Source organism: Leopardus geoffroyi, chromosome C1, assembly GCF_018350155.1.
Source record: "Leopardus geoffroyi isolate Oge1 chromosome C1, O.geoffroyi_Oge1_pat1.0, whole genome shotgun sequence".
In the NCBI taxonomy this organism is placed as follows: Eukaryota; Metazoa; Chordata; class Mammalia; order Carnivora; family Felidae; genus Leopardus; species Leopardus geoffroyi.
This window is the reverse complement of record NC_059328.1, coordinates 34,202,493-34,223,313: the sequence shown is the minus strand read 5'-3', so window position 1 is coordinate 34,223,313 and position 20,821 is coordinate 34,202,493. Positions and strand designations below refer to the sequence as shown.

General features: G+C 56.0%; 1 protein-coding gene and 1 long non-coding RNA gene across 34 annotated transcripts in view; one reads left to right on the top strand and one right to left on the bottom strand.

Annotated features, from left to right (window-relative positions):
• PTPRF (protein tyrosine phosphatase receptor type F) overlaps nt 1-20,821 on the bottom strand; it is an 88,082-nt gene that overhangs the window by 48,504 nt on the left and 18,757 nt on the right. For 31 of the 32 annotated variants that reach the window (XM_045477007.1, XM_045476982.1, XM_045477003.1 and 28 more), the window contains 3 exons: nt 15,758-15,903; nt 15,447-15,588; nt 1,840-2,028 (listed from right to left, as the gene is read on the bottom strand). In XM_045477007.1, coding sequence (XP_045332963.1) covers nt 1,840-2,028; nt 15,447-15,588; nt 15,758-15,903 — 477 coding nt within the window. Of the gene's footprint in view, nt 1-1,839; nt 2,029-5,192; nt 5,298-15,446; nt 15,589-15,757; nt 15,904-20,821 lie in introns of those variants that run through there. The other variant, XM_045477001.1, reaches the window with a different exon arrangement.
• On the top strand, nt 8,731-17,926 carry LOC123597747. Of its 2 annotated transcripts, XR_006712243.1 has the most exons (4): nt 8,731-12,270; nt 16,280-16,503; nt 16,809-16,963; nt 17,334-17,926. It is a non-coding gene; the product is annotated as an uncharacterized LOC123597747 (long non-coding RNA). The 2 variants fall into 2 exon arrangements; XR_006712242.1 differs by lacking the exon at nt 8,731-12,270 and having other exon boundaries at nt 15,921-16,503.

Genomic DNA, 20,821 nt, shown 5'->3' with positions numbered 1-20,821 from the left:
TTCCTCAATGGAAGAGTCGGGGTGTGTCCCAGGTTTCGGGCTGAGGGGGCTGCCACTTGCCGGGAGAGGGTCAGGGTGGGGGAGAAGGGTGTGGCTGTTTGGGAAGGAAGTCACCACTCATGGCGGCCAGGGTGACACTAAGAAGGCAGATAGGTTTTTTTAGTCTGAAGCTCAGGTAAGCTGTGTGGTGTTGGAGAGACAGACCTAGGCATGCAGGAGTGGAGAGGCGACCTGAAGCTGCAGGAGCAGGTGAGCTGGCCTAGGGGAAGGCCCTGCCCATGGGGCAAGGGCAGGGTGACAAGGGCTCCCCGGCTGGAGGAAGGAGCAGGGGAAGGTGAGGCCTCCGGGAAGACAGGAGTGAGAGGGAAGCCAGGGAGAAGGGGAGGAGCAGCAGCCAGTGGAGTAACGGGCAGGAGCCGACTCACTGGGCAGTGAATGGGTGGCACAGGGCCTGGCATACAGTAAGCACTGCATAAATACTTGATGAACAAGCACGCAAGACAGTGTGCCTTCCCAGAATTGCTGCCACGGGCAGTCAGTGCCATTCTGGGGTGGAGGCCAGGCTTGCAGGGAGGACCATCTGCCTGTTTGGGGAGCCTGCCTGAGCGGACTGTGGGGAAATGCAGAGGAGCCGAACCATGCCGGCCACTGGGCAGCGCTGGGCAGCGGTTGCAAATGCTACCGGACCATTTCCTGCCTTGATTATGGCTGTTTTAATTAACTGCGTTACAGCTGCCTCCATCTTGTTGAGTTTTAATTAAATTAAATGAGCTAACACTTCGTAGGCCGTCTCAGGCGGCCATGGCTAGGGCCTGAATCCTGCCCTGCTGGGCAGCTCATCCCTCCCTCCTCCCCTGGGCACTGCAGGGGTGTCTACCTGATGGGAGGTAGCAGGGAGGGGCTGGAACCCCAGAGAGTGGCAGGGGCACCTCTAAAGCCTGCAGGGCCCTGAAAGGGTTAGAGTCACGTCCTCCTTTGCAGTGTTGACATCACAGCTGACGGGCAGCAGGGGCTCTGGTTGGTGCCGGCCATCTTGCCTGAGCCCACTGGCCTGCAGCTAGCAGGAGTTTCTGGACCAAGGTCTATCAGTCCAGCCCTTGCTGGCGGCAAATGCAGAACGCAGCTAAGCTGATTCTGAGCCTCCTTTCCCGCCTGCGCCGTTCCCACAAAAACTGAATCAATTATCCTGGCGGGAGCCTCAGAGGTGGATCGATCAATGGGGCGACACCTCCTGCCTGGTCATGACGGCATCCTTGCTCCCGGGCCTCCGAGCTGGCTCGACTGAGATATCTAGAGGAGACAGGTGGCTCTGGTGGCCAAGGGATGGCAGCAAGTCCTCCTGGCTCTAAGCTCCTGAGGTCCAGCCTTTTGAAGCCTGATGCATAAAGCATCTTTGGCCTCTTTTCTTGGCTAAACCCTGCTGTCTGGAGAAGTAAGGAGAAGCATCATGAAGGCCCCCTCGCAGGCCAGGCTATAGGAAAAGTAGAGGACGAACACCCATAGAGCACCCCTGCAGAGCCCAACGTTATGCTGGGGCACATCACTCATGCTGCAAGGAGCCGGGATGGACCAAAGTCTAGACTCTGATGATCCCAGGAAGGTAAAAGAATCACCGATGACTAGACCTCGCTGTCCAGCTCTTTCCTGGGCCAGGTGGGCCTGTACCAAGATCTGGCCTGCCCAGTGGATGCCCTCTGCATGGCTCCAGAAGGTCGGCCCCAGGCTGAGACCTCCTGTGGCTCCCAGGTATCCAGGCCCAAGAGGGAAGGCTGTGTTTAGTTTCAGCTGGACACCTTTCCTAAAGTCTGTGCGGCCCCTTGTCCCTCACCCTCTGCTCACCTGAACGCAGCTGCTTGATGCGGCCATTGCTCGTGGCAGGGTCCACAGGGAGGAAGTCCTTGAACCAAGAGATCTCTGGATCTGGATTCCCGCCTGCTGCACACAGCATGGTGGCTGTGCGTGCCTTCTCCACCACCTTCAGCTGAGGCCCCATGTCGATGGAAGGGAAGCCAGAGGGCAGCTGTTCCTCTGCAGACAAAGGACAGACATGTGAGTTAGGGCTGGCACTGCCTGCCCTCTAGAACCCTCTGCTGTGGGCAGCTTCTCCTGACTCCCAGGTTGGATGGCACCCTCAAGACCCCTGTCTCCCAATTCCTGACTTTTAAGGGTGGAGCCTGCTCCACGTAAGGACTGGGGAGTCCTGAGTTCCACTATCCAGGCCTGCCCTCTCTGGGGCTCAGGCGGGGAGGGGCTACAGTGGGGCCCGTCCTGCCCTGTCAGGGAGTTTCCAGGTCTGAGAAACAATGCCTCAGAGGGGAGATGTCAGCACTTATCTCTCTGGGCCCCAGGAAAAACAAGGATTGATGCTCTGCTGGCCACAGCAGAAAGTGCTATACAGATGCTGGGCTGCACGTGGCCCACAGCTCGTACGGCAGCACCCAGAGCCACAACTGAGCCCAAAAGCCCCCTGTGCTGTCTAATCCCCATTCCCTCTTCTGCACGTGCAGTGTCCCCTCCACTGTTCACATCTAGCCTCTAGCTCTACAGCATAGCAGAGCCCCACATCACAGCCTGAATTCTGGACCTGACTCTGGGTACCCCCTGCCCTACCAATGATCCCTCACCTCACTCAACCCCTGGTCCTGCCCTAACCCATTCTCTACTGCAGTCATGACCCTAACCCTCGTCCCTCACTCACTGGGGGCCGTGGTCAGGCCTGGGGACCATGTCAGAGCATGTGGAGGCTAAGGAGATAAAAAAAACTCTATGAGGAGTTCACCAAAATTTGATGAAGGCACAACCCTTCCCTGGCTGCCTTTTCCCATCTTGCCAGGGGTTGGCGACTCACATAAGAGTCAATTCCCTGGAAGCAACAGGTATCAGCGCATCCTCACTCCTGCTGCACCTAGGCTTCTGCACACAGCCCCTGAGGGGCTGCCGGCACAGGCTCTGGACTAGCACAGGCCACATGGGGCTTAACCTCCACCACTAACTAGCTCTGTGACCTGGATGCATTACTAATCCTCTCCGTGCCTCCATTTATCTGGAAACAGGGTTCAAGTGCCTACCTTGTAAAGCCATCTTGAGGACTACATCTGATGATGTATAAGTGCTGGGCAGTGTCTGACACAGAACCTACACCAATGAATATTAGCTGACGTTATCATTATAACTAGCAACGGTTAAGCCACCAGGGCAGACAGGTACCAAGGCTAGGGCCCGGGGCTGGCGAGAGGTCCTCCCCACCAGAGTGTGTGTGTGAGAACTGGGCAGAGTCTCCCCATCGGTGTGGACGCCAGGCACGCCCAATAGAGGATGGGAACACTGTCAGTCTTCCTCTGGGGCAGGGGGCGGGGGCAAGGCTCTGTGGTGGCAGCGACCAGGATATAGCACCGCCTGGACCTTCCTCTCTTGGGCCCAGCACAAGATGGATGTGTTGGGACACTTGCTGAGGTCAGGCTCCTGTGCCAGGAAAAAGGCACATGGCATTCTCAGAAGCGATTCTAGAAAGTAAAGGCTTGAAAGGCTGGTTCTCCCTCTAGACTCTCAGGGAACCAGGGGGACTGACTGGGGAGGTAGGCAGGAGAGGAAGCTGGAGGAGCCCCAGTAGGCAGGGGCAAAACATCCCTCTATCTGCTGCTAGATCCCAGGAGGGGCTCTGCTAAGGTTCCAGCATCCCAAATGCCCTCTGGGGCATCCCAAAGGGACTGTGGCCCCCTCAGGAGAGGGGGGCCTCAGGCTAGGGAGCAGTAGGATTCCCAGCACGGCCTTGCCTCCTCAGCCTCTCCCAGTAGCTGGCAGGATGCTTACTTCCCCATCTGCAGCCCTATAAATTCCAGATGTGAACCCAGCATCTCCTTGGCTGTAAATATGATCCCACTGTGTCCTGACTTTCAGCTCTGGTTTTTAAAAGGAAAATGTTAAACAGTGGCAGGAAAAAGGAAAGTGGCAAGAAAACACGACTTGGGAAATACCAAGCAGGAAGCAGCCTCCTTTGGGTCTGCTGTCACTTGCTTTCACAGAAAGGCCCAGGCAGAGGCCCAGCCTGAGGGGCCCGCCCCCTACACCCTCCTTGCCCTTCCCAGCAGCTGGGGGACACTCAGGAGAGTGAGAGCCACCCTAGCCCACCAGGGTGCCAGTCCTGAATCCTACCCTGCTCAGTTCCTCTGAGCAGTGGGGGCACAGGGGTGTCAGGGCCTGCCAGAGTTCGGGCCCAGGAGTCGGCTGGTCCCCATCTCCACCAGCAAGGTAGATCAAAGGAGAAGGGAAGAAGCACAAACACCTGCAGCCCCGTGTCCCGGAATCTACTCTGAATTCCTAACACGGGGAAGGTCTTGGGGATTTACGCCAAATTAAGGACAATTAATTTTCCTCCCTCAATTATCGCGCCCTCAATGGCTCCGTCCTTGGCTCAGATCATGCCTCAGGCACTGCCGCCAGAGCCTAAAACCGGCATGTGTGAAGAGCTGTCCATAAAACAGCGGGACCCAAAAGCCAGTCCCTTGTGCCAACTAGGCTTCTAGGCAGAACTGGGAAGGCTGCAGTTCTGCACCTCCAGCGGGGGAAGCGTGTCTCACAGGAGGACTCCAGCCCCTCGAGAGTGACCGCGCTGCTGTCTCTTCCTTCTACGCTCCCCAGGAGGCCTCCGGCACATTCAAATGTAGCCAAGGTCAGCAGCTGTTTACTGATGCCTGTCGTGTGTCTGGCCAAGCTGGGCACTAGGCACACTGGTGTAAACTGACCCATCCACTGGTCCAGCACATTTATTCCCTGCACACCCCCAGTACCCACAGGGATCAGGTCCACCATAGCCCGAAGCACTGAGGCTAAGGACCAGGGCGGGTCTTTCAGTCAGACTTCACAGGATCACTCCAAACCCATCAGCAATCAGGAAAACTGAGGCTCGGATATGAGAAGTAGAAAGTTACAGTTATGGAGCATTTATTATGTTCCATGCACTGAGTTAAAATGCTTTAAAAAAATGAGTTAATCTTTGCCAAAACCCTATGTGGTAGATGAGTGAACGGGGGGGGGGGGGGGGGGGGGGGCTTAGACACCCGCCCAAGGTCACACCACTAAATCTGAGGTAGGGCCGGACGACCCCCGGGGGTGGGACCCCGCCCAGGCAGGGCTGGGTCCTGGGCTCTCGGGAGGGGCGGCCCGGGGAGCAGCGCCACCATCCTGCCACATACCACGCCCTCCGACGGCTTCAGGGCTCCGCGCTCCACAGAAGCCCGCTGCACACAAGCTGCACGCACCCACACCCCGATGTGTGGTCATCGAGTCCCCTCAAAATCTGTCCCCCCCGGCTGCGGGTGGAGGGAAGGGCTCCTCCCCCTCCAGGCCACCCGGTAACCATGGCAACGCGAGAGGCGGGCTCGCGGAGGAAGGCTGCGCGTGCCCGCGTCCCAGCGGGCGCGCAACCGTGATTGGTCCAGGCAGCTGCCGCCCCTCTGGCCCCCGTCTGGGTGGAGCGGGCGTGCCCCTCCCGGGACCCTGTTCCTCCACTCCAACTCCCCACCTCTCTGCTCCCCCCCCTCCCCCTTAGGCTTCCTTCCCGCTCAACCGCCCAACCGCGTAACTGGGGTTCCCTACACCTGCCTCACAGGCTCAGCCGGGCATTTGCAGTGTCTGTGCCTGCAGGGCGGAGGCCCTTCTATTCTCTGAAAAGGGGGTCCTTGGGAGAGAAAGAGAAGTCCATGGGGCCTTTAAGGGGCTTCAGAGGTACCAGGGAGCCTAAGTCTCTACAGCTGTCTGTGGATTTCACCTGCACGCACAGGTAGGGTGCGCACACATTCCCAGGGCTCTCCCGCCAGGACCACTGTCTGCGTACTTGGGGTGGGTGCGCAGGAGTACATTAACGGCTCCTGCACCAAACTGCACTGGTCTTTAGATACTGCAACGGGAGGTCTAAACTCCTTTCCTGCTGTCCCCACTGGGCAGAGGAAGATGACAGGGTGTGTGTGGTGGGGGGAAGGGGGTGGAGGGAGACTAAGGCTCAGAGAGGGGTAGACACTTGGCCGAAACCCCACAGCAATGGTGAAGCTGCTTCAAATCCATGACTCACCTGCTATCTTGGTGGCTTCCTGGAGGAGGAGACAGTCACAAGAGTACTAAACCCTTGAGCATGGGAGGCAGGAAGAGATTTCTGGGGGGAGGGAGGGACTGCCCAAATAAAGGCTAGGGGGAGGGTGGGGGGCCAGTAGGAAGGTGAGGCTGGTTGGAGCTAAGGCAAATGTTGGGGTCCTGACAGATGAGGCCAGAGTAGGGGTGGACAGGGGATGGGCTTAGGCTGGCTGCGATGGCTGGGGGAGGGAGGCTGCAGAGGCCCCTACAAAGCACACACAGGTTTCTTTGTCCAGCTCAGCCTGGATGCCTCAGGCTGAGTCTGGGCCAGAGGGAGGGGGCTGCACCAGGGAAGCTGACAGATGGAGACGCCTTGCAGGGTCCTGGGGCGGGCAGCACCGTCTGTCAGCACGACCTTCTCACCCGTGTTTACCCAGCTTCATGGCGTCTCCGTGCACATGCAGGCACACATCGGCACACACGTACACAGGCTCCCTGGGGTGGCACCATCTGCAAGCCTGACCTCCTCCTCTGTGCATGAGTGTTGGGCCTGGCCTCACCCTGTCTCTGAACACAGACACCTAGAAACATGCACAGCCAGGGACCCACAGAGATATACATGGCGAAAGAGACAGGTGCAAAAATAGAAACCTCCACACGCGTATGGAGGGGCACCTGCAGTGACAAGCACCTGTGGAAACAAGACTCATGCAAGCAGATCCAGAGGCAGTGCACACAGGCACTCCACACACATGTGGGAACATGCAGTCAGAGATACACGTATGCTGAGGCACGTGTACCCAGAGACACGGGAAATGCAGAGACGTGTAGAGAAACACGAAGGAACGTCATGAGTAGCAGGGCAGCTGGTTCCCCCAACCCCTGTGCACTCTAAGGAAACCAAGGCCACCTTAAGCCTTGTCCCTGAGGCAGCTCCATTCTTTGCAGGGTTGGGGCCAAGACACCACCTATCAATTCAGATGCCTTCCCCAGACCTACAGTCTCCCCATCTCCCAGCTTCCAAGCAGTAAGCGGGGGCCTAGGGAGCCTTGGGCCCATCTTCCTTCACAGCTTTCAGTCTCCATTTTCAGCTTTTTCTAAGAGAAAACTCCCACCTCTTGCAGCACTCAGATTTCATCAAACTTGGCATCTTAAAAGCCTGTTTTGTTTTTGAATCTGAGCTGTTTGGGGCCTGTCAGCAGCGAGAGCCCAAGAGTGGTAGTGAGAGCGGAGAGCAGCCGTGGCCTCCCCCTCCTCCAGGGCTTCCCTGGCACCTCACGCCACCCTACTCAACCTGGTTGGTGAGGCCTCAGGGCCACACACACTCAAGTGAATCCTGGGGCTGTCCCTGAGCACACACCTCAGCAGCACTCTGGCTTCCCAAGCCCTGGCCCAGGCTGGACTCGGCTCCTGGGGTTCCCCCACCTTGGCCCTACTCCAGGAAGATTCTTTTCATCCATTTACCCCCCTAGGTTCAGACCACAGACAGCCTCCCACTTACTCCTCAGACCCCCGCCCCCCCCACTGCTTCTGGCCAGCTCACCAACGTCAACCATGACTCCACGAGACTAAATTCAAAGGGCACTTCTCTCAGTGTTCATCTCGCCTGACTTCTCGACAGCACCCCGCCCCACTGACCACTCACTCCTCCTTCACATGCCTGTCTTCTCTCCATCCCCGCAGCCTCACTCCAGGTCTCTCTCCTGCCTCTCAAGCCCCTTCTCACCAGATTCCCAGGGACCACCCCGCCACGTGCTGCCCCCCCAACATGAAGCATTAGCCAGCTGGGGCTCCATCCGGGCCCTCTTCCTCCCTCTTGGCTCTGGCTCCCTGAGATTTGCCATTTCTCAGCCTTCAAAACTCCATTTCCAGAGGTCCCTTGAAGTGCTGGCGAATCTGCACACGCCTCCTGGATTCTTCCGCCTGGATGCCTACACACGCCTGATACAACAGATTTCTAACTAGACTCGTTGATTTGCCCTTTCAGACCTGGTCCTGAATCGTAGAAAATAGTACCACCATCTACCTGGGCCCAAAGCCATAACCCACAGTCTCCCACCTCCCCAGTTCCATAGTAGCCAGGCAGGTCACCACTCTTTCTCCACTGCTTGTAGCCCATTCTTCCTTCCTCCCCTTCCTGCTGCCTGGGTTTAGGCCATTACTGCCTGTAAGGCTGCCCCAATCTCTCGCTGGTCTCCTTTCACCCTGCTCTGCACCCCCAGGGACCTTTCTGAAGCATACATTTGATCATGTCATTCCTCTGATTAAAATCCTCTCTCCCCAGGCAACCAGAGGGAGGCACCTTACTAAGGATGGAGACTGCACACACGGGGGCATTTAAAACCTCCAACTTGGCTAGCTATTCCCAGAGCTGCTGGGCTCCACTCTGTGGTCATGAGTCTGTGGGAGAGGGGAGCCAGCAAGGAAGCCAAACACATAGTAGGGCCTTGTAAGTACCTCTGAGTGCAGGAGTGGGGCGGGGGGGGGGGGGGGCAGGCTGGGCGCAGGGGAGGTGCCTACTGCCTGTCTAACAGAAGAGGCAAGTGTACTGCCTATACCACAGGAGGACCACTCAGAAGGGAGTCCACTTGGGCCCTTGAAGAAGGATCAAAACCAGAGAAGATGGGGGATTCTAGGTACCAAGAAACCCAGAGCCTGACCTTAGGCCCTCCTGGCAGTGCCCACCTACCTAACACCTCTCCCAACCCCATGCCTAGGGCCCAGAACTTTCCAGGAAATGGCTGCAGAGCCTCATGTCTGCGGGGTCCCAAATGCTACAGTGGTCATGATGGGGGATGGGAGGTGTGTGGAAGGATAGGTCAGAGAGACCACAGTCACTGGACCAGAAAAGCATGTAGGTCATGCCTTGGCTGTGAGGGGAGGGGCAGGAGCTGGCCTGGGTTCTAGGCCTTCTGTGGCTGCCAATTAGGGCGGTGACAGGCCCAGCTTCTGCAAAACCAGCCTGTTACCCAGACACGTATGTAGGCAACAGGGAGAGGGCACAGCCTGCCACTTGGGAAGTCATCCTCTGCCTGTGGTAGCTCTTTATCCCAACGACCCCAACCCCAAAGCCAGGCCTGGGCCAGGGGCAGGGAGGAGGGTGGGGCAGGGAGTGCTGACTCCCTGGGAAAACACCCACCCGTCCTGAAAGCAAGCTCCCTTCAGGGTCTGCTCTGGGTCCGGCACAGCCCAGGATCTCAGGACAGGGTCATATGTTGCTCATCAGCCCTCTTGTCCCTGAGGCTGTTTCCAAAAGGACTGAGTATGGGGGTGAACAGTGAGGGGGAGCGGTCTCAAGAGGTCCTTCATCACCCCACAGGTCCCAAAGCCAGCCAGGGTCAGAGCCACTGCAGAACCCGGGGGTCCAGGCCCAGCACCGACTGACCCCCTACCCCAGTCACTGTCCCACTTGCCTAACGGCATCCCCGGAGCCTGTCACAAAGTAGGCAAGACCAGACACACTCCATGTGTGGCACCCGTGGGTGGTACGGTTCTGGTCAGTCGACTGGGCGAAAAAAGGTGAAAGGCAGCCTGGCCTTGGTAAGAAGAGAGGAGGAAGAAGTGGGGTCCCAAGGTCTAGGCAGGATTTCTATCTATCTGGTGCACCCTCCCTCCTGGCCTGGCTGCACAGGAAGTGCTGAGGAGCTACTGTACTCGAGAACAGGTCAGCCTGACCACTCGGTCCCGCGTTCATCCCTGTCCAGCCGTCCTGCCTGCCAGCAGCTCTGAGCAGGGAACCCGTGGGTCTGAGAGATGATGAGCCCAGATGCAGCCTCTCTGACCATCCCCCCAGTGTCAGACCGACCCCCACACATTCAGCTCAAGATGCTTGTCGCCCACCACACCCCCCCCACACACTAATGCGTGCACACACACACAGACACTGCATGGTGTGGAGTGTATACCACCTACTGTATACACACCCCCTACAGTGCTCATGGGCACACAGGCACGCACACAGGCACACACAGTCCGCTGTGCACCCCGTGCTGTACATGTAGCACGTAAGGCACACACCCGCTGCACTAACACCATGCCACGCACCTCACACAATGCCTTACCCAGGCACACAGGGCACCCACAGCACACGCAGGGTGCCTGTCATCTGCTGCATCCATGATCACAAGGCAAACGCTGCCACCTGCACTCTGAGCCGGGCCCCTCCGGGACAGAGTCAGAAACAGCCCATTCCTGCTCTTGGGCTCACCCGCTCCCCCCCCCCCAAGTCCTCCACCTCTCCCCCTCCCCTTCCATCGCCCTCCAGAACCTACCCAAGTCACCAGGGCCCTGCCCACATCTCTGCTGTCTGGCCTCCTCCGGGGCTTTCCTGACCACTGTCCTGCCTGGCTTGGAACCCACTGGCTCAGCTGAATCGTAACCTCCAGAATGAGCTCTAAGACCCTCACTCCCCCCACCTCCTGGAGGGAAAGGCCAAGAAGCAAAGCCTGCCTCCCCTCCCCCTCCCTCCAGAGGGAAAATGTCAGATTCTCTGTCTCAGTGGCGGCAGCGGGCGGGTTGGAGGGGGAGTGATTCAGCCGCTGCCTCAAGAGTGCGGAGTGAGAAGAGCTTTTCCTGCCATTACCGGGCGAGGGAGAGGCTGGCGCGCTAATGGCTTCAATTACCACTCAGACAGGAACACTGGGCGGCAGGGCCCTGTGCTCGTCACAGCCTGGACAGGCTCACCCCCAGTCAGCTTGTGCTGGGCACCCCTACCCCGTCCACAGCCATGGGTGTGGGGGGAGGGCAGGCAGCCGGCTGCACACCACAGGGCAGCTGGGGCACATTGGGCCACACCTGGTCACACGGGGAGTGGCAGTCCTGTCAGGGAGCTGGGTGCAAAGGCCGGGACCAGGGAGAGGCTCAGGGAGCCTTAGGCAGTGTGGGGTGTTTCCCGAGCCACGTATGGGGGAGGCTGGGCCTGTTGCAGAACAACACAGGACAGGGGGGAACAGGACCAGACTTGCAGGCCTGGGCTCCCTTTGGGGGGTACACCAATTCCTCCCCTGAGCCAGGTCACCGCAGGCGGCCCTCAGCCACTCCTCTGAAAAGCCCAATGAGCAGTAAGCATGACCGTGTACTGGTGCTTTTGGCCTACACGCAGTGTGTGACACCGGAAGAGGACTCCACTCTTATTCCTGTCCCCCAAACCAGCTTCATCCTCACCCCAGGCTTCCTGAGAACCTGTGGTGGCCTCCCGGATCGGCCCTGGCTCTCCTCCCAGTCACACTATCCTTTCTCCCTGCTCCCTCCACACCCCCAACTTTCCAGGCCTGCACAGGAGGGCAGGGAGGGGTGGGATGGTCGCTGTCTGGGCTGCTTCCTCCTGGTCCCACCTCCTGGCCCCTTTGAGGCCTCCTACTCCACTCCTTTCTGCCAAGCCAGGAGCCTGGTCAAGGTTACACAGACCAACACGGTAAGTCAGCATTTCATCTTCCTGGATGGGTGTTTCAGGAGGAGGAGGGGCTCAGAGCTCCGCCCTCACAGGGGACAGGAGCACAAGCAGGGCAGGGACCTGCCCCACACTCACCACGGACCTCCTCCCATAGCCCAGAAACACATACAAACCCCAGACCCCTGCTAGAGAAACCTTCATTCAAGAATGCCCCTCAGGATGGAGGGGGTCCCTCCAAGTCTGAATCCCCTCACTTTCCAAGCCTGAAAGACCAGCTGTATCCTCCCCAATCCTTTAAAAAACAAAGCTGTCCAGGGCAGTGGTGGGGTTAGGAGAGTGCCCATAAAGGAACAGGGGCATAGAAGCTCTTGCAGGGGCCGGGGGGGGGGGGGCACGGGGAGTGGAGAGGGGTGGATTTCTCTTTCAACACTAACCCAGAGGTCCTCTTTCTTCAACATGACAGTCTCAGAAGATGCCCTCTTGGGCAGGAGCCACAGTTCTGGCCCTTCAGCCAGATGCCTGGATGCCAGGGTAGGACAGAAGGCTCCCCGCTGGGGCAGATGCCAACAGGAGGGAAGGCAAGGCTGAACTACTTGTCCTCTGGTTAGAGGACAGAAACTGAGCTCAGGGCACTTGGCAACCAGTGGTCCTGGCCCAATGCCTGTCCTCTGGGGCCCTGCTCCCCAGGGGAGTCCCCTCCATGGGAATGGACCATGGGGCCGCATCACCTGGATGATGCCATGGGAGCCAGGTACCTCCAGGATGTACAACTTCCAGCACAATAGCAGCTACCGTTCACTGGATCCTGCAAAGTACTTTACATCATATTCAATCCTCCAAATCAGCTTGGGCAGTAGGTATTACATCCCCATTTACAGGTGGAGCAGATGAGGCTCAGAGGCATAGTTACTAGTCAAGGTCACAAGGTAAGAGAGGAAGTGGTCTGGAGCCCCTGCTCTTAACCACTGTCTTCCACTGCCCCTCTAAACTGGAGTTCCCCCCATCCCTCACCGCCCACAGGAGACACACAGGCACAAGGAAGTTACTGAATGGATGCATGCAAACACATAAAGCCATAGCGTAAAAATGGCCAATGTGAAAAGATGTTCAACTGCTCTTGTAATCAAAGAAATGCAAATTAAATTGAGATGCCATTTTTTGCCTATTAACTTGGCAAAGACTTTTTTTTAATGATAATTCCCACTGCTGGTGAGGATATGCAGAAAAGAGGCCCTCTTATGCCCTGCTTGGTGGGAGTGTAAACTGACACAATCTTCTGGAAATACTGAAAGGCTTAAAAATTCATGTGTCCTTTGATCCAGCAATTCCACTTCCATGAATCTAGAATAAGGAAATAATCAGGAAGGTGAACACATCTGATCTGCAAGAAAGTGTATAGCGCTTTATAAAAGCAAAAAAAAAAAAAAAAAGGGGGGGGGGAAACAACGTATGTGTCCAACAATAAAGGAATGGCCAAATAAACTAAGGTACTTCATGTGATACCTACAGCCATTAAAAATAATGATACAGAATATTTAACGGTGAGGAAGATGTTCATGATGTGTTACGTTAAAAAGTGGTCTACAAATGAGGGGCACCTGGCTGGCTCAGTCAGTGGAGCACATCACTCTTGATCTCGGGATTGTGAGTTGGAGCCCACATTGGGTGCGGAGATTACTTAAAATCTTGGATGGCTCAATCAGTTAAGTGTTGGACTTCGGCTCAGGTCATGTTCTCACCGTTCATGGGTTCAAGCCCTGTGTCAGGTTCTTTGCTGTCAGTGCAGAGCCCACTTCAGATCCTGTCTCACTCTCTGCCCTCCCCTACTTGCACGCGCACGCAATCTCTCTCTCAGAAATTTATTTTATTAAAAAAAATTTTTTTTAATGTTTATCTATTTTTTGAGAGAGACAGAGACAGAACACAAGTGGGTTAGGGGCAGAGAGACAGGGAGACACAGAATCCGAAGCAGGCTCCGGGCTCTGAGCTGTCAGCACAGAGCCCGACATGGGGCTCGAACTCACAAGCTGTGAGATCCTGACCGGAGCTGAAGTTGGGCGCTCAACCGACTGAGACACCCAGGCACCCCTCAGAAATTTTTTTTTTAATAAAATCTTGGGGGAAAAAAAAGCAGTCCACAAATCATTGGGCAGGGCACGATCCCACTTTTCTTATACAACTGACCCTCCCACAACACGGGTTTGAACTGCACAGGTGCACTTATATGTGGACTTTTTTCAATATGGTACAGGACTATATTTAAATGTATTTTCTCTCATGATTTTCTTTTAAGTTTATTTTGTTAGTAATCTCTACACCCCATGTTGGGCTTAAACTCACAACCCTGAGGTCAAGAGTTGCATGCTCTACTGACTGAACCAGCCAGGCACCCCTCTCTCATTTTTCTTTTTTTATTTAAAAAAATGTTTTAGGTTTACTTATTTGAGAGAGACAGAGACAGTGTGAGTGGGGAACAGGGAGAGAGAGAGGGTGACAGAATCCCAAGCAGGCTCTGCACTGCCAGCACAGAGCCCAATGCAGGGCTCGATCCCACAAACCATGGGATCATGACCTGAGCCATGCCGAAACCAAGAGTCGGATGCTTAACCGACTGAGCCACCCAGGAGCCGCTCTCATGATTTTCTTAATGAGATTTTCTTTTCTCCATCTTGTTTTATCCTAAGAATACAGTATATAATACATATATAAGAGATGTGTTAATTGACTTTTATGTTATTGGCAAGGCTTCCAGTAGACCATAGACTATTAGTAGCTAAGTTTTGGAACCGTCAAAAGCAATATGCAGATTTTCAACTGCTTGGCAGTGGTGGGGAGGGTTGGCAAACTAACCCCTGCACTATTCAAGGGTCAACTGTATATATAATGCCTGCACAGAAAATGGGCAAGGAAAAAACCAAATGTTACTGGAAGAGGCAAAATAACATCTGATTTTTACTTTTTCCTACGTGCTATTTCATATTTATCAAATTTTCAACAGCCAACAGGTATTGTTACTGCAATTTTTTTTTTAAAAAAGGCAACAATCAAGGCTCTATTTTGAAAATACACACAGACATATTCAGACTGATGAATCCATTGTGGCTGGGGACTGATCATGTCACTCCCTAGCCCGTGGCTTCTTACATCCCTAGGAAAGTGTTCAATTCTTAGCCTGGGCCTGTGTGATCTGCCCTCTAACCTCCCCAGGTCCATGCTGAATGGTTTCTCCCCCGGCTTCTCTCTGTGCCCTCGAGCTCCACCCATCCCCCAGACCAAACTGAACTACTCAGAGTTCCGTGAAAATTCCCTTCTCTCCTCCCTCTGGGCCTTGGTATATGCAGATGCTGTTATTTCTGCCTAGCCCCCCACCCCAGCTCCTACTTATCCTTAGGACTCAGCTTAGATAACAGCTCCCCCTCCTCTGTGCTCTCCTACCCCCCTGGCTGCCCCCATAGGACTTACTGGAAACTATCTCAAGGGCAGGGCCCTGGTCAGATGCCCCCTGGACTTTACAGCAGCATTAGGGAGTATTTGTGAATGAATGCAGCAACCATCAGGTGAGAAGACACTAAAATCCACCCACAGAGTCCTAGCCCCCAGCCTAGGGCCCTGGTTCATAAGGGAACACACCTCTCTGAAGCCCACTGCCCCATAGGACAATCAGATCCACCGCTACAAGCCAAGTAACCCAAACGATACATAATTGCAGCCCCACACCTCAAATCAGACCTCAGACCCAAACCCTACCAGAGCAATGCCATGGCTCAACAGGATATAAAGACACAGGTGGCCTCGGCGCAAGCCAAACAATCCAGGCCAGATCCAATGACCATCCCCGTCCACTTCTGACCTTTGCTGATGCCAAGATGGCCAGTTTTCCTTTCTGCCAAACACACACCCGCCCATGGCAGGGACGGGGCTGGCTGACTGGCTCTTCCCACACGTCATTCTACCCACCCACCATGCCACGTTCCTCTCCAGCACGTACCTTCGAGCACTGAGAGCTTGGCACTAGTGTTGATCTCTCCCAGACTGTTGGTGGCCGTGCACTCGTAGATGGCTTCATCTCGTTGCGCCCGCAATGGCTGGATCCGCAGCACGGACCCTGCCCCATCATCAAACTCAATCACCTGCCAGAGGACAGACACAGGGTCAGAGTCTGCTCAGGATCAGACATCCTCCCACCTCCAAAAGGCCCCTGAGGAGGAAGACCAAGGAGAAGGGATGTAGGACCAGACCCCAGAATAGGATAGGCAGACCCTGAACTCTCTGCCAGCCCCTTCCTACCCAAGGTCTTACCTCAAAGCGCTGGGAGCTGACTTTCTTCCCCTTCTTCATCCATGTGATGCGTGGCTTGGGCTCCCCTGTGGCTTGGCACACAAAGGAAGCCACTCCTCCCGACAGCCCAGTCTGGTCCTCAGGGACTTTAATGAAGACAGGTTTGCCTGGAGAGATGGAGACACCAAGTCACCATGACACAGTCACCACCGACATCACCAACACTCTGCAGGTGGCAGTCATGGGGGGGGTTGTGTGTGTGTGTGTGGCAAGATCTATAAAGAAAATATGAATAGTGACACCTAACCCTTACACAGTGCTTACTATGTGCCAGGCACTACTCAAAAGAACTGCAGTATATGAGGTGGGTGCTATAATCACATCCGCTTATAGAGAAGAAAATCAAGGCACAGAGAGGTTAAGGGATTTGTCTAACATGACACAGCTGGTTAGTGGCAGAGCTGAGATTTGAACCCAAGAGTCCTGTGTCTGGAGTCCATGCTTTAACCACTATACTACTCTCTGTCTCCCATCCTCCATCAGTTCCAAGCAAGAGGACAAAGGCATGCTGAGTGCTGCCTGGAAGAGCCCCAGCACCTCTCAGACTGGTCCCTCCCCCACTGCTCTCCATCTGGGGGATGGTACCTCCATCTACCCCAAGGCTCAAGCCAGAAACCGTGATTCCTCCTCTCTCAGCCCCCACATACCAGCAGTCCTGAAAGGCCTAGACATTCCACCTCTTTAAGTGTCTCTGGACGTCTTCCCAGGTGAATGCTTTCCTGTAAATCTGCCCCGCCCCCACCCCCACTGACTTGGCTATTGCCTTCTGATAGCCTGTACATCTCCCCAGTGTGTCCACTGGGAGGTGGGGGAGGGGAAGGAAGAAGGGGGCTCAGACACTGTACTGTCATGCCCATATCACCTTGATATACACACCAGGGCTGACCTGGAGCACCTGTCCCTATGAATCCCACCCCCTGGCGGGGGTCACAAGACCAGAGAAACCTGCTTTTCATTAAGATGTAGCAACGCCTCGTTAATCCTGACAGAGGATCCATTTCCTATTAATCAGGCCAATGAACAGTTCCAGAAAGGCTAATACCGTGAGAAATGACCTTTCAGACCACCTGCTCAGTACCAATGAGCCCAGGCCTGACCTGATCTCTGGCACAGAAACACGTGTGTGCAGTGATGACCATCCCTCGCTAAGCACCCACTCCGCACCAGGTACTTTATCTCATTTAGTCCTTCCTCGTTGTTATCCCCAGTTTACAGGCCCAGAAAGGTGAAGTCACTTGCCCAGGGTCACACAGGCAACGAGTGGCATTTCCGAGGCTTGAATTCAAGCCTGTCTGACTCCCAAACACCTGGTACAGAATAGTGGGGCTTTATGAAGAGCAGGGTCAGTGGTATGCTGGGGGAAGCCGGACCAAAGAAGGTGGAGGGGTGAGCGGGGATGGTGAGAAAGTGGAGAGAAGAGTGCAGTGACCATTTAAAGGAGACTGGTTGTGATGAGAAGCCACAGAAAAGATGGCACCTACAGGGGGTAAGGGGTCCAGGGAGGCTTACATCTTGGTTTCTTTTTTGATTTCCTAAGACGTGAAAGACAATGTTTAAATGCTGCTGGGAAGGAGGAAGCAGACAGGGAGAGCGTGCCGACCCAGGATCCAGTGGACAGTGATGGGTGCAGTCCTGCAGGAGGGGAGGGTCCGGGGACCAGCGGGGTCAGCAGTTACAGAGTAAGAGGGCTTAGCCTTGCAGCGAGCAGGAAGGGAACCACTTTATCCAGCACCCAGGGGCCCGGCAGGCTCTGCAAGTTTTATGTAATTTTTACGCAAGTCACTCATCATCTCTGAGCCTCTGTTTTCTCATTTGCAAAATGGTGGCAGGGCCCACGGGTCTGTGTGGACAGAATGTGATGAGGGCTGTCGAGGGCGTGCACAGGCATGACGGTTGGTGGGTCCTGTGTGGGAGGCAGCTGCTGCTGTTTAAGACTTGAAGTCTTAAAACAATGATGTGGGGGCACCTGTGTGGTTCAGTCAGTCATGATCTCACAGGTTTTGGCTCAGGTCATGATCTCACAGGTTCGTGACTCAAGCCTCATGTTAAGCTCTACGCTCAGCGCAGCACTTGCTTGGGACTCTCTCCCTCTCTCTCTGCCCCTCCCCTGCTTGCTCGTGCACGCGCTCTCTCTCTTAAAAATAAATACTTTATGAAGAAAACAAAACAAAATGACGTGGGTAGTAGTATCATCTTCATTTTAAGAGATGAGGAAATGGAGGCTCGGAAGGTTAAGTAACAAGTCACACAGTGATGGGGGGGTGGAGCTAGGGTTTGACTGGTGTTTCCAATCCTAAGCTGTTCCTGCAGCACTGAAGGCTCCCTGGAGGAGGGAAACTCAGGCCTCCCCACCTGACTGCTTGCGGAGTACTTAGAGGGGGTGAGAGCAGCTGGGCCTGAAGAGCCAGGGGCAGCCTTGGTGGGGAAACACATACCCTTGGTGAGGGTCAGAGTGGCATGGGAATAACGTAGAGGGCCTAGAAGCTACAATTTGCTCCCCATTTCCTCCGACTGCGCCCTGAAAGAGGCTCCAGACTCTCCCAGTCTGCCGCTGTCCGCAGAACATGTCCCTGTTTGCCGGTCCTTTCAGACGGGGCCTCCTTGGTCCTCTCAGACAGGACTCTGCCCACTCAGGCTCCACTGGGTGTGCACCTCCCCGACACCCAAGGACCTGCCGACAACAGCTCCATGATCTCCTTCTGCACTGCCTTAGTCCAGATGCCACCTTCCCTTGACCGAAGATGAAGATTCGGCCCGCCCGGCAAGCTGTGTCCCTGCCTCCAGTCTAGTGTCTGTTCAGCAGCCCGAGTGAACTGCCCCTCTCCTCTGACCAAAACCCTGCAGAGGCCTCCCACTGCTATCAAAACAAAACTTCAACTCCTTTCAGGGTGGACAGAGCCTCGCCAGGTCTGACCCCAGCCACTCCCCACCCGCCCCCCACGCCAGCCCTGGCTTCCCAGTCCCTGGAGGAGTGACTTTCCCTGTGGCCTCAGGACCCTTGGAGTAGCTGTTCCTGCTGCCACAAACCTTTTAGACATCCTCTTCACCCACGAACTCCTATTCACCTTCCTGATCTCAACTGAAACATCATTTCCTCAGAAAACCTTCCTTGGTCTCCCTGTCGCCGTCCGCTGCTCCATTAGCTCAGTTCCTGGCCTTAGGCTCTCTCGTAACTCTCCCCGCCTCTCTCACAGCACTGCTCACAGTTTGTTACATAGCACGTGTGTGAGGTTATTACTTTTTCTACACTTGGGGGGCGGGGAGTATCTGGTTCACAGCCGTTTCCTCACCCTGCTTTGCTTCCTGCCCCGTCCCAGTTGCCCGACCCAGTTCCTGGCACACGGGGGTGTAGAACAAATGAAGGGGTGACCTGACGAGGGAAGGCATGCCTGCGGAGGATGGAGACCGCAGCCCCTCACACGCCAGGGGGAAGCCCGCTCCACCAGGGAGAGGAGCCCAGGGTAGAAACCCTCCTGGACTCCTGCCTCAACGTGTCCGCAGCAGAAAGCAGAGGCTGGAACCTGCTGAACCGGAATGGCCGGAGAGCGCGCCTGGGGGCGGGGCCTCCCCACCAAACAAAGAACCAGAAGCTGGGGAGGCGAGCCAGGTCTGGGTCACGAGAGAGTGAGAGAGTGAGAGAGACAGAGAGAGAGAGAGAGAGAGAGAGAGAGAGAGAGAGAATGGCGAGGAGGGAAAAGGCCAAGGAAGTGTGGAGGCTGGATGGTGCCCAAGTCCTGGGGCCACTGAGGAGGCAGAACCCTGGAAGGCTGGAGAGAGGCCAGTGCCCCGCCCAGCCCACCCACCCGCCTGACTGGCAGAGCCTCCTGAGCTACCCCCCACCAGTGCTAGCGGGCAGGGCAGGCCCCTCCCCTTACTCAGGCCTCACCCTCCGCTTCCTGAACCCACCCCCACTCCCACCCAGGGGCCCCTCACCCAGCATGACAGCCAAACCCCATTACCCCAGCTCGTTGGTGTCCCACAGCCCTGCCAAGCCCCTGCCCCTTTTGTTCACCAGGCCCACCTTTGGGGAGCACAAATCTGACCAGGTCTCTTCCCAGCTACAAACCCTGGGCTGATTTCGGTCCCCCTACTCCCCTCCCCACACTTGCTCCTGCTAACCTCTCTCCAGGTTCACCTTTCCTGACTCTTTCAAAAGAGAACACCTATCATGGGCCAAACAGTGTGCTGGGACACCGCTTGGCTCTGGTGGGCTGGCTACCCCCTACCCAGACCTGCCCTGACAGGCCAGGCCAGTGGGCACCTGCTTGCCTTTGCGTGTGCCCTGCCCTCTCGTGCACCCCACGCCCAAGCCTGTGGGAGCCTGCCCTGCATCCAGCAGCCCTCTGGGTTTCCCATTCCAGCACTGGTAACAGCTACACTGACTGATTACATCCCCAGACACGCTGTCAAAATCAAGCCACTAGACCACTCTTGCCAGGTGCTGACTCAGGTGCTGCCTGGTGTTCAGTGGGGGTCTGAAGAACTTCAGAGACCACGTGCCAGGAGGAGCCTTCTGCCCCCACCAGAATGTGGTTCCAGCGCTCCTCTGGACCTTCCCCCCTTCTTCCCTGCACGGAGGTTGTGGGCCACACAGCAATTTGGGCAGCAGGTCCCAGAGGTAAGCCCTGGGACACTCTCCATTCAAGCAGGCCACTGAGCCCATGTACAATGGGAATGAGTGGCCAAATAAAGGAAACGAGTGGGCTAGCTTGGACAGAGGGTGGGCACACTTCTGGGGCAGAGGGTGTTCAGCCAGCCAAGCCGGGCCACCCTGGAGGCTCGTCCACAGGGAGAGACGGACTGCTATTTTGTGCCTTCTCTGCAGAGCACATACACACACGTCCACACACATGTACATGGAAGCAGAGAGCAGACACGCGGCCATGAGGGAGTGAGGGGCAGCGAGGCAGGGGAGGGAGCTCCTGGAGAGGTGGATTTCCCAGGCCCTGAACCGCCTAATGAGCTGGGGACTCATTAACTCTGGCTCCTATGACCGTTCTTGGTGCCCTCCAGAGGGGAGCCTGC